The sequence below is a fragment of the Siphateles boraxobius genome, unplaced genomic scaffold, assembly GCF_051911475.1.
Source record: "Siphateles boraxobius isolate OS27281-9 unplaced genomic scaffold, OSU_SipBor_1 5, whole genome shotgun sequence".
NCBI lineage: Eukaryota > Metazoa > Chordata > Actinopteri > Cypriniformes > Leuciscidae > Siphateles > Siphateles boraxobius.
Genome location: NW_027509141.1, coordinates 7,228,502 through 7,246,486, shown reverse-complemented (window position 1 = coordinate 7,246,486; position 17,985 = coordinate 7,228,502). Strand labels below are relative to the sequence as shown.

Genomic DNA, 17,985 nt, shown 5'->3' with positions numbered 1-17,985 from the left:
TCACCACAGGCCTGGATTGTGTCAGCTGCGAGTGCTACTCCATTCCCTCGGCTCAACTGCACACACACACGAGGAAGCTGCTGAAAGGATGATGTTCCTTGTGCAGGACATTTTAAGTGTGGACAGGTGACACTAATGTCTTTGTGTGCCTATTATACCACATAATAGTCAATTGGAGAAATCTTGGCCTCCAAGAGCTCTGGCTCATCCGCAACGCAGGAGTGAAAAGATCAATATTAAAGTACCACTTCATGATATCCGCATAGCGCTGGGAGACGAGCTCACACAGTCTCTCCCAGCACTACATGAGCTAACTGGGTGCGATACAACCAGCAAAATATCAACCAAACTTGCAGCTCTGAACACTGTCTGCAAACCAGATAACCCTTCTCTGATTCTCAATTTCAACTGTCCACAGCTAACAAAGAGTGCAATACAAATGGCGGAAACATTCTTGGTCAAATGTCTCAAACCATCAACGGACATGGAGACAATTGACGACCTGCGCATTGCTGCGTTCGATAGTAATGCCCTTAAGATGGACTTTGAGAGGAACGCTTGCACTTCAACTAATGCAAGAAAACATATACAAAGAGTCTATTATCAGCAGCAGGTTTGGGTCCAAGCACCATTTACAGACGCCACCTCGATCTTAAATGCAGATACTTATGGTTTGGTAAGAAAGGACAGTTTATTAGTCCCTGAGATTGTAATCTCAAAACTTAAAGGTTTCCCAGATCCTTGCTTGTGTGGCAAGTGTGCACACAAGGATGGGTGTTCCTGTCGGGTAGCTGGTATCAGTTGTTGCAAGCACTGCAAATGCAAGGGAGGCAATAGTTGTAGATATCCTATCACTGAATGAGCTCCCAACATCATCCCCATACCTGGACTCTGTTTTACCTTGCAACACAGGGAATAAACCGTTTTGTGTCCAATGATAATAGCAAGGTTGGATATAACATTTCTGTATATTAATCAAATGCTTGTTTTCTTTCTTTTTAAAAAAGTCCTGTGATTGTATACAATTGTATTTATATTTTCCATTCAATACAGCACAAAACAGGACATCTTTCGTCCCAGTTAAAGATTTTGGCACACATCCCACGTTGTTCAATGGGGTCATATTAGTCTATAACAGTTGAGATATTCTCCGCTAAATGAAGTGCATACAAATCTTACACAGGACCTAGACTATTAGTGAATTCCCCAGTTTTGGGTGGATGGAGTGATTGGGCACATTCACACACCCCTTTGGCAACTCTTACAGTACCCGTACAACACACACAGGCACTCATTCATCTGTCTCTCTCTTTCTCACTCTCGTTTAAGAACATTTACAGGCAGAATTGAAGTCAGTTCGGAACAGGCTTCACCATGTCTGCAGTGAAAGTCATGCTGTGGATGTGGTTGTGTATTTGTGTGATTCTTACTGCTAAAGCTCAAGACACTACAACCATCAGAGATCAAAACAATAATTCAGCAAAACAGGTAAGATTTTAAATTATGTGCTTCAATGCTTTCATGTTTTCTCAAATCTACATAAATAGCATACAGAGGTGCTTGAAAGTTTGTGAACCTCTAGCATAATCTGTGAAAAATGTGAATAAAAGGGATCATAAAAATGCATGTTATTTTTTATTTATGTAACACTGTAACAGTTGCATCACTCTGAATACGTATAGGGCTAGGTTCGACTCTGAGAAGGATAAAAATAAACTTTAGGCCAAATAGTGTGAATCAGCTAACAGCCAGCACAATTATTGTACACAGAACATTTAGAAAACACCTTAATATATTGATGTCTCGTTCCACAACAACCCTATCTGAAATAGAGAAAAACAATATTTAGTCCAGGTTGTGCATGTAAGGTCCAAGAATAAAAAAATGAAAATAAATAAAATTGTCCAAAAAAGTTGATGTGTGTGTAGTGCAAAGTGTAATGTATACACAAGGCCTTTTTTTTACCAGGGTAGTGTGTATAAAATAACAGCTTAGCTGTAGTTGAAAGAGAATCCCACGATACAAACAGGTCCGGTTTGGACGTCAGTAGAAATAGGCCCTTCACCAAATCACGGTCTGGCTTGCCATAGCTCACATAAGCTCACAGTTGATCATGACTCAGGATGGAATCAGGCAACAAAAAAAAAACAATCTACACAAAACACTTCACAGTTAACATCTCTCAAGATTCACATGTGCTTTTCGCAAAAGCATCACTCACATGTACATACACGTACACGTGAGCATACTAAATACGCACAAATAAATCTGTTCAACACACAGATTTATCATCTGTACACCAAAATACTCACTCACTTTCATGTATAAATTTTTTTCCTCCATATAACGTTATACAGGGAACATCATAAAATAAATTTATCAAGAATTAAATCTATCAGTCTCCCCAATCTCCGTTTGTATAACATGTATTGAAATACAAAACTACTTTCAATTAACATCATCTTTTAACTCTGACTGTTTTTTTTTTCATTCACTATAACATATATACAATATTCTCGACAGAGTTTGCAGAAGTAATGATTCTCAATAAACATCATTGGGAATTCCTTCTGAAACCCATGAACATACTTCAACAGTTTTATATGAAAAGTTTAAACATCTTTCGTCAGAAAATCGCGCAGTTGTAACACTTCAAACGCAGCTCTTGATCACCTCGTGCGTATCAGCTATAAACATTCTTCTCTCAATCTTTACATCTCAGTCAACCAGTTCATATAGCGGCCCCTACAGGGAAACTACGGTACTGCATAACTAACAAAAGTGTAGAACAGTGTAAAACTCTAGGGGGTTACATCTAGTACTGTCCTGAATAAGATATTTGACATAAAAGAGGTTTACATATAGTCCACAAGACAAAAAAAAGCTGAATTTATAAAAATAACCTGTTCAAAAGTTGTACCCTTGATTCTTCATATTGTGCATCGTTACCGGGATGATCCACAACTGTTTTTTTTTGTTTTTTTTGTGATGGGTGTTCTTGTGACCCTTGTTTGTCCTGAACAGTTAAACTGACCAATGTTCTTCAGAAAAATCCTCCAGGTCCTTGAAATTTGTTAGTTTTCCAGCACCTTTTGCATATTTGAATCCTTTCCAGCAGTGACTGTGTGATTTTGAGATACATCTTTTCACACTGAGGACAACCGAGGGATTCATACACAACTATAGGTACTACACAAAGCCTACGACGTAGCTATGTCGTGAGTTCGACGCAGTAGTATAAATTGGGCTTTAGTGATTATAAAGGGAGGCTCTTCTCTTGCTTTCTGTTTATTACCCATTCATAATCTGAATACAAGTTTAGTTCCCTATCAGTCGCTCAGGTTCGACGTAACGTCGACATGACAACGTAATCGGATCCCTTCAGGGAGCCTGATCATCTTCGAGTGTCAACAGAATGAGCCAATTGAGGTTGGCGTGCGTGAATCGCGTCACGATTACCCGCAGTGAGGGTAAAAACAGGAAGCGGATGCACACACTCATTGTCTTTCACATTGGAGCCGAGCTTCTGTTTGACTTCTGCAAGTTCTACAAGACTGCTGTAACGTTGAAGATTCTTGTTCCAGTGTTGGTGTGACGGTGCGATCAGTGGTGGGCGCGAGCATCTAGCTCACAAATTGCTGTTTTCACAGCACTGCAAATTTTGTGTGTGTCGGTCTCGGTGAGCGTTTCCATTGTGAGTGTGTACCTCGAATACACCGCGGCTACCCCTGGGTGCTTCAGCACTGAAAGAGTTTTTATGTTTTTTGTGTTTACTAAAAGAGCAACACAATACACCCTTGGTTCGGGCCGCTATGCCGTCCAAGTCGGATCCCTGCATTTCGCCACGCTGGCCCAGCCCGGGTACGTCTGTGGTGCCATTGGTCCCACTTGCACGGTGTCTGGGAGCCTGGCTGGCGCTTCACAGCCTGTCTCGCATTTTCAAATGCATCCGTCCACAAGATTGGTTAGCCACGATCGATCTGAAGGACACGTACTTTCATGTCTTGATTCTCCCTCGACACAGACCATTTCTCCGCTTTGCCTTCGAACTATGGGCATATCAGTACAAAGTCTTCCCTTCGGGCTGGCTCTGTCCCCGTGTCTTCACGAAAGTCAGAGGCGGCCACTGCTCCCATTTGCGAGCGTGGTGTTCGCATTCTCAACTACCTCGACGACTGCTCATTCTGGCCCAGTCGAGAGAGCAGTTGTGTGAACACAGGGACATGGTGCTCAGTCACCTCAGCCACCTAGGGCTTCGGGTCAACTGGGAAAAGAGCAAACTAATCCCCGGGCAGAGGATCACTTTTCCCGTTATGGAGCTGGACTCGATCAACATGACAGCGTGGCTCACCAAGGCCCACGTCCAGTCAGTGTTGAACTGTGTGAGCACGCTCTGACGCAGAACAGCGGCACCAGTGAAACGATTTCAGAGGCTCCTGGGTAGGGCTGAACGATTATGGAAAATAATGTAATTGCGATTTTTTTTATCAATATTGCGATTGCGATTTAATATGCGATTACTTTAAGTTCTTTACCTTCTGTATTAGTCGACAAAGACAAGCAATAAATCATTGTACAGTAGGGATGGGAATCTTTAGGCAGCTCATGATCCGATCTAATTTATTTCTTATTAATTAATCTTAATAATACTTAAAATATGTATTTAATTACATGTGTAAATATACATACATTAAAAAAAAAATATATATATATATATATATATATATATATATTAATTAAACCAATTACATGTTAAGAATTTTAAATGGACTATAAACTAATATAGCTTCAACATATAAAAGCTAGTAAATAAAGAGGAAAAAAAAAACATTACAAGCAATAAACAAAGAGTGCTTTCAGTATTTAAAAGTAGACTGTCTGAACGTTTTCCATTCAAGAGCTGGAGTGATTTTCCCCCTATACGATAAATTGCATTCACACTAATGCACATATCTCTTTTGAAATTGTAAATGTAGTTTGTCCTTAAGTTTGTGTTTACATTAATTTCGCGTCAAAAGCATTTTGAGATGCAAGTACATTTACCCAATGAGTCGCTCAGAGCCGCATGCACGAGCACTCTTCACAAAGCGCGCGTAAGTATTTTAAAATGAAAGCAGCTTTCTCAGTGATTTTCATAATTTGAATATATAAGCCAACTGCCTTCCAAAAGGCATAATGCCTTTGTGGAACATTTGTAAGGAAAATTCCGGCGGCCAAGACCGCGCACTGCAAGAGTAACATCAAAGCGGCAAAACCTGTGCAATGAAGCCCGCGACTGTCCTTGTAATTTGCTTAAACCCCGAACTTTATGAAAGCTTATTTTTCGGAAGGTTCGAGCGGTGTCGTGTGTGTGTGTGTGTGTGTGTGTGTGTGTGTGTGTGTGTGTGTGTGTGTGTGTGTGTGTGTGTGTGTGTGTGTGTGTGTGTGTGTGTGTGTGTGCGTGTGAGAGAGCGAGAGAGAGAGAAATTAGAAGCAAGCAGAATACGGTTGTTTCTAAAGCACGCGCAGCGTCATCACGCATGTGTGTTTAAAAACTAAGCTCAGATTCGATTCTGAAATTCTCTGAATCAATCCAGAATTGTTGTAGAGAGAATAAATAACACAATATCACGTACATAAAAAATAAACTGTTCTTTCCTGTATGCCAGACCTATGCGTAGCGTGCCAAGTTGATGCTTGATTTGCAGACTGCTTTTCTCTCGCGTGTCACATGACCAGTGTAATCGCAGCTTTTGCGGTTACAAAATCGTATTTCATCATATCGCGATATTATCGCAAATGCAATTAATCGTTCAGCCCTACTCCTGGGGCATGGGGCATATGGCATCTGCAGCTGCGGTAATGCTGCTCGGATTGCTTCATATGAGGCCGTTCCAACACTGGCTTCACGATCGAGTCCCGAGATGGGCGTGGCAGAGCGGCTCGTGCCAGGTCCAAGTAACCCCGCACTCTCGCCAAACTGTCAGCATGTGGTCGGACCCTTCGTTCCTGCGGGCAGCTGTTCCCCTAGAACAAGTGTCCAGGCACTCTGCGGTCTCCACGCACTCTGTGGTCTCCACGGATGCCTCTGCCACCGGCTGGGGGGCCACGTACAATGGTCATGCAGCTTCAGGTCTATTGACGGGGCCTCAACTGCATTGCCACAGCAACTGCCTCGAGTTGTTAGCAGTACATCTTGCTCTCAGCCGCTTCAAAACGCTACTACTAGGCAAGCATGTACTGGTTTGTACGGACAGCACTGTGAAGTTGCGTACATCAACCGTCAGGGTGCTCTTCGCTCCCGCCGCATGTCACAACTTGCCCGCCATCTCCTCCTTTGGCGTCAGAAGCATCTGAGGTCGCTTCGTGCCATTTATATTTCGGGCCTGCTCAACCGTGCAGCCGACGAGCACTCACGGCAGCAGGTGCTACCGGGAGAATGGTGACTCCATCCCCAAGTGGTTTGGGGTGTAATGGTACATGTATTCGTATTGAACCGTTCGGTACAATGCTTTCGTTCAGTACGCATTACAAACCGAACAATTCATTTTTCCTGCCGACCAAAATCCTCGCTAGCGCGACCACCACAACGTTGCGCAACATCAAATGACAAACGTAATGAAAGCGGAACGAAACTGTGCTACTCATTACGTTTATCAGTTTGGACCATTAATGTCAGTGCAGCGCGAGCCTATCTCGATCAAGCGACACTGTCACTACACAGCGCTAAGAGCACCAGCAAACAAACTGTTTGAATTCGCCACTGAAGTAATTACATCGCTGCGAGATCTAGTGAGAAGCATTACAATTTATCCGTTATTAACGGATCAAACAGCGCTGACGTGGAAACCAGGAGAAACATTATTCCATGAATGAACTAGTTATAGGTTTTAAGTCCACAGATCAGCAACATTCACCATGGATTTCATGTAGTAACACTAACTTGTAACCATGGAAGTTTGGCAGAAATAGTAAAATGCTTTCAAGTATATGACACATCTTTTTCCAGCACTTCAAAACTCAAATATTATCATATTTAAATGTTATCATATTTAAATCATATTTATTTTTAATGTGATGACCAAAACATTATCTGTTCATCCTTCAAAAATTACCCCCATTTATACAACTAAAAGTTTCAAGATGTAGGAAAACACACTTATTTAAAAATAATTTTTCTTTTAATAAACAGGAAATTTCTCAGCCATTTCTTTCTTTCTGCTGTATCGAAAACGTACCGAACCGTGGCACCACTGTATCGTATCGAACCGAACCGTGAATTTTGTGAACCGTTACATCCCTACAGGTGGTCCAGCTGATTTTCCGGCGCTTCGGGACCACACAGGTAGATCTGTTTGCCGCCCTGGATACGTCTCACTGCCAGTTGTTCTATTCCCTGACCGAGGGGACTCTCTGCACGGATGCTCTGGCACACAGCTGGCAACCGGGCCTACGCAAGTATGCGTTTCCCCCAGTGAGCCTTCTTGCACAGACCTTGTGCAAGGTCAAGGAGGAAGAGGAGCAGGTCTTGTTAGTTCTCCATGTCTGGTCCCTGGACGGGACGCGGAGGTTCTAGGTGACCTACCCCCAGCGGTAGTTGACACCATCCCTTCCGCTAGAGCCCCATCTACGAGGCGCCTCTATGCGTTGAAGTGGAACCTATTCATTGACTGGTGTTCTTCTCACGAGGAGCACCCCCGAACTTGCTCGATCAGAGCCGTGTTTTCCTTCCTGCAAGATGGGTTGAAACGAAGGCTGTCTCCCTCCACCCTTAAAGTGTATGTTGCCGCTATTGCAGCACATCACGATGCAGTTGAAGGTAAGTCGCTGGGAAAGCACGACCTGATCGTCAGGTTCCCTAGGGTGAACGAGGAGACTAAATCCTCCTTGCCCGCTCTCTATACCTTCTTGGGATTTGTCTCTGGTCCTTTCGGCACTTAAGACATCAGAGAGCCTTTGCAATCAGCGGAGTTAAAAATTCTGTCCTGTAAAACAGTACTCCTGGTTGCATTGGCTTCCATCAAGAGGGTAGGGGACCTGCATGCATTTTCTGTTGACGAATCGTGCCTAGAATTCAGCCCAGCTAACTCTCACTCGATCCTGAGACCCCATGCCCAGATACGTGCCCAAGGTTCCCACCACTCCCTTCTGGGACCAGGTGGTGAACCTGCATCGGAGGAGGCAGACCAAGCCCTGCCTTACCTCTGTCCCGTTCGCGCTCTGCACCTTTACGTGGACAGAACGTAAAGCTTCAGGACCTCAGATCAGCTCTTCGTCTATTATGGAGGCCAGCAGAAGGGAAAGGCTGTCTCCAAGCAGAGTGGATAGTGGATGCCATCGCCTTGGCTTACGAAGCCCAAGGCGTGCCTTGCCCGCCCAGGTTGAGAGCCCACTCCACTAAGAGTGTCCCTTCTTCTTGGGCGCTGTCACACGGCGCCTCGCTGACAGATATCTGTATAGCTGCGGGCTGGGCGACACCTAACATGTTCGCTAGGTTTTATAGCCTAGGAGTTGAGCTGGTTTCTTTTTGTGTGCTCACTTTAACCAGCTGGTAACACCGAAGTTCCCGCTCTAGTGTCGGCTTGCTGCACCACTCCTCTCCACATGGAGCGGATACTTGCGTTTTTTTGCTCCAGTCTAGTTCCCCACTCAGGCGAACCCTGTATAGTTCCTCCGCATCCCTTCGGCAGTCGGACGTTGCGGAGTGTCCAGCACCAGGCCTAGTGCTCATTTACTTGTGTAACTTTTGCTAGACTGGGTTCCATATGTGGTGATCCCTGCAGAGATCCCATATGCGTATTCTTCCACGACCAGCTCCCTGCGGTGACCCCGTGTCTTTACCTTGGCAGAGTCCGCTCTGCCGTCACTGTCTGGTGTAGCCTCCCCCTTCTCAGGCAGGAGCCAACCCAGTGACATTCCATATGTTGCACTGCCCCTTCCGGCCAGTTCATATTTGTATTCTCCACATATTACCTCCCTTCGGGCAGGATGTGGCTTCCACAGCGGCCCTCTCCCCTGGAAAGGCACGCTTTCCCAGTGTTATGGGAATATGTGTATGGGGTGTATGGGGTATAACGGAACAGCAGTTGAACTCCCTATACGCAGGCCTTCCGCCCCAGGCAGTTTGAGAGTCTTGCAAAGGGGGCTGGATGTGGCAGCCACCGTGGGGTTTTCCATAGGGATCCCAATTACGTCGTCACGTCAACGTTATGTCGAACGTGAGCGACTGATAGGGAACGTCTCGGTTACTAATGTAACCCTCGTTCCCTGAAGGAGGGAACGGGAGACGCAACGTCCCGTCGCCACGGTTGCTGACCATCGCTGTACGGCCATCACGATCTCGGCTCCTCGGGGAAAAACAATGAGTGCGTGTGCCCACTTCCTATTTGTACCCACACTGCGAGGCGGGGATGCGTGAAGCAATTCACACACGACAATGTTCATTGGCTCGTTCTGTAGACACTCGAAGATGATAGGGCTCCCTGAAGTTATCCCAATTACGTCGTCGCTACGTCTCTCGTTCCCTCCTTGAGTGAACGAGGGTTACATTAGTAACCGTGACGTTTTTCATGCTGCTAAGTATACTGTAAAGCTTATAGCGCAAAGAACCGTAAAATGTATTTTTCCCCTCAAAATTGTGATTTACATACTCCTTTGAAAAAGGTTTTGGTCTGTTTTCTGTTCAGATCAATGCTGAAAAAATGGCACATAGGGTTGAATGAAAATGCAAATTGACTCTCTGACAGTAGGTGACATTTATCCACCTTCTTTTTCAGTGTGGAAGTAAGCTATTAACAAAGTGCCATAAACAGTCAAACTAGTTTATGCTAAAGAGTAAAGTGGTGTTTATAATGGGGTTTATAATCACATGCATACAGTAAATATCCAACATCAAGCAGGATAACAGGCTGTTTTTGTACAGCTAAAATAACTGGAAGCGCCTGACACCGAAAGCTTTTCAACTAAAAAATGGCCGCCCCCACTATATACACATCAAAAAATAAGATGGTTGGAAAAGCAGGAAAACGCCGGGCCGGTTACCTAGGTACACAACGTGTAACTTTTCATTTCTGACAAATTTCTAAGAGATTGTCGGAGAAGAAATTAAAACTACCACAGCTCACATGCCCCTATTTTCAAATAGTGGGCATGGTTTTGCAAATTTAGTTATAAAACTGCACAGCATTGAAAGCAATAGTCTTTGTCAGGGATATGCCATGATTGATGACAGAGAATAATGTGTTAATTTTGTATATATATGTGTGCGTGTGTGTGTGTGTTTGTTTAAATATAAGTTACAATTGTACAGCAGATTCCTTAACTTTCTCTTACTATCTTTCAGTCTCTCTCTCAGATAGAAGTGCAAAGTATGCGAGTGGACTGCAAGGTCGCGTCTCGCTTTGCTCACACAGTCACGACCACCAAAGCCCTGAACACAGCCAATGCATCACAGGAAGTGTTCTTTGACGTGGACTTACCCAAAACAGCCTTCATCACCAACTTTAGCATGTTAGTCCTCCTTTGTTGACACAAGCTATAAATATATTACACTTGCAACATGCCCAAAACCCAATATGACCTAATGAAATTCTTTGTTTGTTTTTCAGAGAGATAGAGAGCAGGATATATGTCAGTGAAGTGAAGGAAAAGGAGCAGGCCAGGCAGAAGTATGAGAGCGCCGTGTCATCCGGCCAGACCGCTGGTCTGGTTAAGTGAGTACAGGTCAACAGCAGAGCTCTGGAATGCTGAAAGAGTACACGTATTTATTTTTCTGTATTTGCTAATCTCAATGATCAGATATCAGAGTTGTTTTTGCTTTTTCAGGGCTTCGGGGAGGCACATGGAGAAGTTCTCAGTCTCCGTGAATATCCCACCCCAGAGCCATGTCATATTCACTCTTACGTACGAAGAGCTGCTACAGCGCCATCTTGGCAGTTATGAGATCATGATCGGTGTCCAACCAAAACAGCTGGTTCAGAATTTTGAGGTTCATCATTAGTTTCTCTCTCAAACTCTTTTAGTAAACATATTAAGTGGAAATATTTAAATATTGTAAACTATGTTATATCAGTCCTGTCTTCTCATCAACAGATTGTGGTAGATATCTATGAACCTAACGGAATTGCATTTGTGGATGTCAATGGTACATTCATCACCAATGAGCTGCTTCCTCTAGTGAAGAAAACGGTCGCTGATAAAAAGGTTAGAATGAAACAATGTCTCACAAAAAAAAGTATAGTTTAATTTAAACTCTCAAATTACCTGGAGCCGGTTGCAGCAGCTGGACGTACACCTGGTTGTAAGACTAGTGCACTTTTTAGGCATGTATCTAGTGAAAAGTAGGTGTAAAGTGAAAAAACATGGCTCCTGGAGTTTAATTTGTTTGACTAGCTCCTCCTTACACTGTGTCCTAACCAAGCGACAGTTTCTAGTAATAAGCATTTTGATCCAGTGATTACAACTACAATCTTACTACCAGAACACACAGCATCTCAATTCATTAATAAGGAGTCTAAAAACACCTCAGTTTCAAAAATACAAATTTTTAATGTCTTAACACTTCCTGCTATCCTCATAACTCTGATCTTCTATGCTCGTCCTCAGGCACATGTGTACTTCTCTCCTACATTGGATCAGCAGAAAAAATGCTCAGACTGTGAAGGGACATTGATTGATGGTGATTTATTCATCAAGTATGATGTGAAGCACCCAGGGGATATAGGTGAAGTTCAGGTACAATATCAGCAAAGCAATTTTTTCAAATGTGTTTTTTTTTTTTTTTACTAATCACGCATTATTCTGATGGTGGTTTTTCTTATGTTTCTCTGTTTCAGATAGTAAATGGATACTTTGTACACTTTTTTGCTCCAGATAATTTGCCACAAATGCCTAAGAATGTGGTATTTGTGATAGACAGAAGTGGCTCCATGGAGGGAGAGAAGATGAAACAGGCAAGTCCAACAAATACTTTCTATACTTTTCATCCACTTTCCTAGTTCGCACATGTAAGTCATCAGCCGATTATCTGTTGGTAGACTCGACAAGCTCTGATGACCATATTAAGTGAACTGCATGAAGATGATTACTTTGGGCTGGTCACGTTTGATGACGTTATAGAGTCGTGGAGACCATCTCTTAGCAAAGCTACACCGGAAAATGTAACAGAAGCAAAAGAATTCGTCCAGAGTATTGAAGCAAGACACAGTAAGTATGAAGCGAAAGTCATACTGTAAACCCTGCACAAGGTTGAAATCATGGCTTAGCTGTTAGTACTCCTGACACTTAGAGCCATGGTTCTCATGTAACACCGTATAACGCCTCTATTTTACAGTAAATTACTGGTTTTATTGAGGGAAAATCTTCACTGCAGTGCATAGCATTCCATACATTAAATGCCAAAATCACTGCTGCTGTATTAAAACATTCTCTCATATTTTTCCATCAGTGACTGATATAAATAAGGGAATTTTGTATGCCGTGGACATGCTTACCTCAGAAAAAAGTGACTCCTTCCCAGACATGTCTATGATCATCCTACTGACTGATGGCCGACCCAGTTCTGGTGTGTATTGGCTTTGCTTTGAGAATACAAGTCCGTTTTAAACTTTTTTTTTCTTTGGTAATAATTACTATAATTAAATTAATTAATTTGTAATAATAAAGTAATCTTAGCTCAAAAGGTGTTATCTTTTTATTGGGCATTCAAAATGCTTTACAACTGGGGTTTTCAAACTGGGTACCGAGGAGTGCTTTGGCTTAATATGGGAAAAAATTTGGAAAAACAGATGAGCTCACAGCTCACATTTTTAAGATTATGTGCCAAGTTAAAATAAGTTCAACTTTCAAATTATGTGTCAGGCACAAGCAGGTATTCGCCACTGCAAAAGAAACTTGTATGATGCGAATTGATTAAGGGATTGTAATCAGAAAGGACAAAACATCTAATATACCAAAATAAAAGTCTTACAGTGGTAAATGAAGCGTAAAGCGAGCTGCCGCTGTTTATGATGTTGATTATGCTTATTATTTTATTATTAATAATGGTGAGAAAAGAAAAACAAAAGAAAACTTTGGCAGCTTAAGCCTATCCGCAGATACATATTGAAAACTCAGTTATTTTTATTGCTTGTAATGCGTTTTTTTTCTTGCCTGAATACGTGTATTTTTGAAGACACTTAATTACTGAACTCCACATCATTGGTTTAAATCTATTATTATTATTTTTTAAATATTATAGGAAAAAGTACTTTTATATAAAGTAGTTAAACAAAAATCAACATTCAGGACACTGAGGGCTAAAATGTATAAAACACTAAATACATACAAAAAAAGCAATACATACAGAGTCGGAAGCTAAATATTTTTGTAATACTGAATCGGGAGGTCTACGGCACTTCCCAGCCCTAATAAAAAGGCCATTTATTTAATTTAGGAAAAAATACAACATCGTGTTAATTTTCTCCAGTAGTATATATAGGTTTTTGAAAATACAGAGTTCCTTTATATTTTAGGAAGGCTGCCACTTACAAGTGGATTATTATATTGTAGGTCCATGGCAACAAACAGTTTGCAAACCCCTGCTTTAGAAAACTCAAACCTTCAATCATATAGATTTAACAATCTCCACTTAATAATGTGTGTTTAAGGGCAGACACATCTATCCATAATCCAAGAAAATGTCCATAAAGCTATTAATGGAAGCATAAGTCTCTTTTGTTTGGGCTTTGGCTATGATGTGGACTACAGTCTCCTTGATAAGTTGTCCAAGCAGAATGATGGACTTGCTCGAAGAGTCTATGAGGCCTCAGATGCTGCCCTTCAACTGCAGGTAGAACTGACAACTGTATACTCTCAATCAATAAATATATAATACCTTATATTTAATATATGCAGCCGGATCCAGATAATAGTCGGGTCTTGAATGATTTCCTTTTCCATAGGGTTTTTATGAAGAGGTGGCTAGCCCACTTCTCTTTGAGGTGAACCTAAATTATCCTGGAAAAGCTGTAACTGACTTGACACAAAGTCACTTCAGGCAATTCTTCAAAGGCTCTGAGATAGTGGTAGCCGGACGCCTACAAGAACTTGAGACTAACACCATTTTGACTGAAGTATCTGCACATGGGGTAAGGGAAGTACTATTGGTTGAATAAAAATCAGTTTAATTGTACTGTTTCATAAGTGCCATACATCCAATTTCAGTTGGAGGATCAGTTTTTGGCCAGTAGTCTAGCCAAAGCTGAAGAATGGGACAGTGTGTTCCCTGAGCAGGAGTACATCTTTGGCGATTTCACCGAGCGACTGTGGGCATATCTGACCATCCAGCAGCTCTTGGATAAAATGTCAGCGTGAGACATATGCGCTCAAACAATTCAACCTATTTAACCTGAGAATTACAAAAAATAATACAATGTCCAATAAAATTTGTTGACAGAGAGAAATGCTCACCAGAGGACAAGGAGAATGCCACAGCTGAAGCTCTAGACCTTTCTCTAAGGTATAACTTTGTCACACCACTTACATCCATGGTGGTCACCAAACCACAGGCCGAGGATGAAGAAACGCTTATTGCTGACAAGCTGACTGAAGGTACTTGTAATGTTTTTAAGCCATATTCCACCCAAAAATAAAGATTCAGTCATCATTTACTTATGCTCATGTCATTCCAAACCTGTATGGCTTAAAGGGTTAGTTCACCCAAGAATGAAAATTCTGTCTCACCCTCATGCCGTTCCAAACCCATACGACTTTCGTTCATCTTTGGAAACATTGTAAATATTGTTCAGCGAGCATAAACAGAAGGTAAAACGAACCTGCTTGATGTGCGAGAACAAACCTCATTGGTTCCTGCGGAAGTTTCAAATAATTTTGTCATATTATAAGCTCCATACTGAGGGTGAGTATTAATGACAGAATTTTCCTTTTTGTGTGAACTAACCTTTTAATATATTCTGATTGTTAGGTCTTCTAATCTTTTGACTAGTAGTGTAGTTTACAGGAGGGTACATTTAAAATTAATGCCATAATAATTTCTTTACATCAAACTGTAACCTCCTCAAACCTCACTAACTTCAACAAATCCAAAAGCTACGTATTTCTTCCAAGGAATCTGTTTGTTGTACCAGCCTATCACCTTGTAAACCTACCTTTCTTTTTATACAACTCCAACTCCCTGAAGTTGTGTAGATGCCAATCAGATTCTACACAATAAAGTGGTTTTAAAATTCAAGGAAAGAAGCAATCCAGAAATTATGAGTTCTCTAGGCTGCCTTGAATTACTGTATTACAACACTGATGGCCCAAAAAGTGTGACTGTTTAAAGCAACAATTTTTTGCAGAGGTGCTTATTTGACACATTAACACTGTATTATTTTGATTCACAGAGCAGCGAGAGGACACAACAGAACCTGGTAAGAGGAATTAACCTTAGATTTAACCATCATTGCGAACATTATGAGGTGTTTTATCTTGTCATGTCTTACTATACAATGGATTCAACAAAAACGTTTAAATGAAGACTCTCTCTCTCTCTCGCTCGCTCTCTGTCACAATTCTTGAAGATGTAGGTGCACTTTATGGTCCGCCTCAGTTGATCGGCAGTGCTAGCAAAAATCTCAGACTCCCCGCCAAAAGACCCCAAGGTCTACTCCCCGCCAAAAACCTCCAAACACAACTCTCTGTCAAAAACCACCAAAATCTACCCCCTTCATATCTTGGTGAGAAGTGCTGTCATTTTTGTGGTGTGATTTTAAAGAGAAAAAAATAAACATTTATTACCTGTTACTTATGTTTGTCTCTTGTTCTTTGGGTTTGGCAGTTGATGGAGATCCACACTTCATCATTGAGCTGCCAGATCAGAATGATGCTCTGTGCTTCAACATTGATGACAAACCTGGAACCATCTTCAACTTGGTTAGCGACCCGCTTACAGGTGATTCAATCTGTCAAAAAAACAGAAACATCTGTTTAGAGGTGGGTAATTGGAACTAGGTTTATATTTAATCTTCTCTTTTTTCATCCCTGTGTAAAAAAATGGATATTCAGGCGTTGAAGTGAACGGCCAGATCATTGGAGATAAGAAAGTCATCCCAGGGAGCAAGATGCACACTTATTTTGGGCACTTTGGGATTTCTCATGAAAAGTTTGGCATCAAATTGATGGTGAGCACAAAGGAGATCTCACTGTCTGAAGAGGGAAAACAGGCAAAATTGTCCTGGACTAACAACAGGACTATAAAAGGACAGAAGTAAGTGACAATACATTTACAATAAACTGCTGAAACATAATAGTTCCCCCAAAAAATAAAAAATAAATTAAAGAATATACAGTATAATAACAGCCTATAGTTTTGGAACAAAAAATAGGCAGATTTAAAAAAAAAAAAAAACTAAATGAACTATTATTCTTCAATGAGAATCCAATTTTGAGCTTAATCCATCTTTTGCTTTCTCCAGCATGGATCTGCAGGTGATCAAAGATCGTAGTTTAACAGTGACTCTGAGGAACTCAGTCAAGTTTCTTATTATCCTGCACAAAGTCTGGCAGAAACATCCGTATCATCAAGACTACCTCGGGTTCTACACCTTGGACAGTCACCAACTTTCACACAATGTTCACGGCCTGCTTGGTAAAATGAGATGTTCTAAATTATTAGCAGAAAAACTTATAGCTACTTTACTTTAACATAAGGGAACCTGTGTTTTTTGTTTTGTTTTTTGTAATGAAACTAGAGATGTCTTTTAAAATTACACTATGGATTTTTGGTCATGCCCACATTCAAGTTTGCTCTTTATTAGTTTCACTAAACATTTTGGATTTTTTGTAGAAAAAAAATCCCAAATCATGGTAACTATGCACTTACTAAGCACTACTCTGTTATTTAGTGTATGGCATTTGTCAGGTTATTTTGTTATCTGGCATCTGTGTTTTTGTTTGTGTATGTGTGTGTGGGAAGGGGGGCGGGTAATTAAGTGCATTAATTAGGTATTTTAAATAATACATTTGGGGACCATAACATATTAAATATATATGTTTTATTTAAATGAAATGTGCTATAGTTTATATTGAACATATTAAATTATCAGCATTTTTAAAGATTAACTTTGAGCATACGATGACATCACAGATAATATAATTGTAAAAATAGGGGAAATGCTCATGATGGACCGAGTCAGAGTCAGTTTTGAGTGTATAAGAACACAGTTTCTAAATTACTGCTGCTACTTCCAACCTGACTTCCACTCCACTAATCTTGACGTTAATAATAGCTTTTTTGGTCTCTATTTTTACTGCAGGTCAGTTCTACCAGGGTGTTAACTTTGAGGTCAGTGACTTGTTTCAAGGAAAAGACCCTGATAAACAAGATGCCATTATGTTTGTGAAAGGAAACAACCTCACGGTTACCAGGTAAATGAAACTGAACGTAAATATGAATTGTTGAATCCACACCTGAAGACAGAAATTTCATGCAGATTTTCTCACATGACTCCAGGGGCTGGAAGAGAGATTTCAGAATGGACATGAAGAATGGAGACAATGTGCCCTGCTGGTTCATTCACAATAATGGCACCGGACTCCTCGATGGGGTTCACACAGATTACATTGTCTCTGGTCTCTTTAAGACAATCTAGACAACATCTGTCGCTCAACCGACCTTTGCACTACGGACAAAGTACATGTTAGCTTTCATGTAGTCTTAAGTACATAATGTGATGGTTTTTATTTGGATATTATTTGACAAAGCTGCATTACAAAGCTGTTTATGATAGTAATTTTTATACATATACTTTATTGGAATTGAATGGCTATGAAATAAACCCGCCCATCTAAACATTCTTTGTGTTTCTATCTTTTGGTTCAAAATTTATTGATTGAACAAAGATCAACTAAGGGTCAGAGAACAGGGGGAGAAAGAAAAAAATGCACTGTTTGTTCTCTTTCTCTGGCTCGTTCACTGGTGACTGAAATCTCATTGCATTATTCATAATATATGTATTTATACCGGAC

The 17,985-nt window shown here is 41.2% G+C and overlaps 1 protein-coding gene across 1 annotated transcript; it reads left to right on the top strand.

Annotated features, from left to right (window-relative positions):
* Positions 1-1,263: 1,263 nt before the first annotated feature.
* On the top strand, positions 1,264-17,813 carry itih3a.2 (inter-alpha-trypsin inhibitor heavy chain 3a, tandem duplicate 2). Its single transcript, XM_077202596.1, has 20 exons — positions 1,264-1,488; positions 10,322-10,488; positions 10,587-10,691; positions 10,804-10,966; positions 11,071-11,181; positions 11,584-11,712; positions 11,814-11,930; positions 12,015-12,183; positions 12,425-12,541; positions 13,626-13,807; positions 13,920-14,105; positions 14,182-14,321; positions 14,414-14,568; positions 15,363-15,389; positions 15,540-15,695; positions 15,797-15,910; positions 16,024-16,225; positions 16,434-16,606; positions 17,274-17,385; positions 17,471-17,813. Exons 1-20 carry the CDS (start codon positions 1,375-1,377, stop codon positions 17,607-17,609), a joined length of 2,778 nt encoding a protein of 925 aa, XP_077058711.1. The 5' UTR covers positions 1,264-1,374; the 3' UTR covers positions 17,610-17,813.
* Positions 17,814-17,985: the final 172 nt, after the last annotated feature.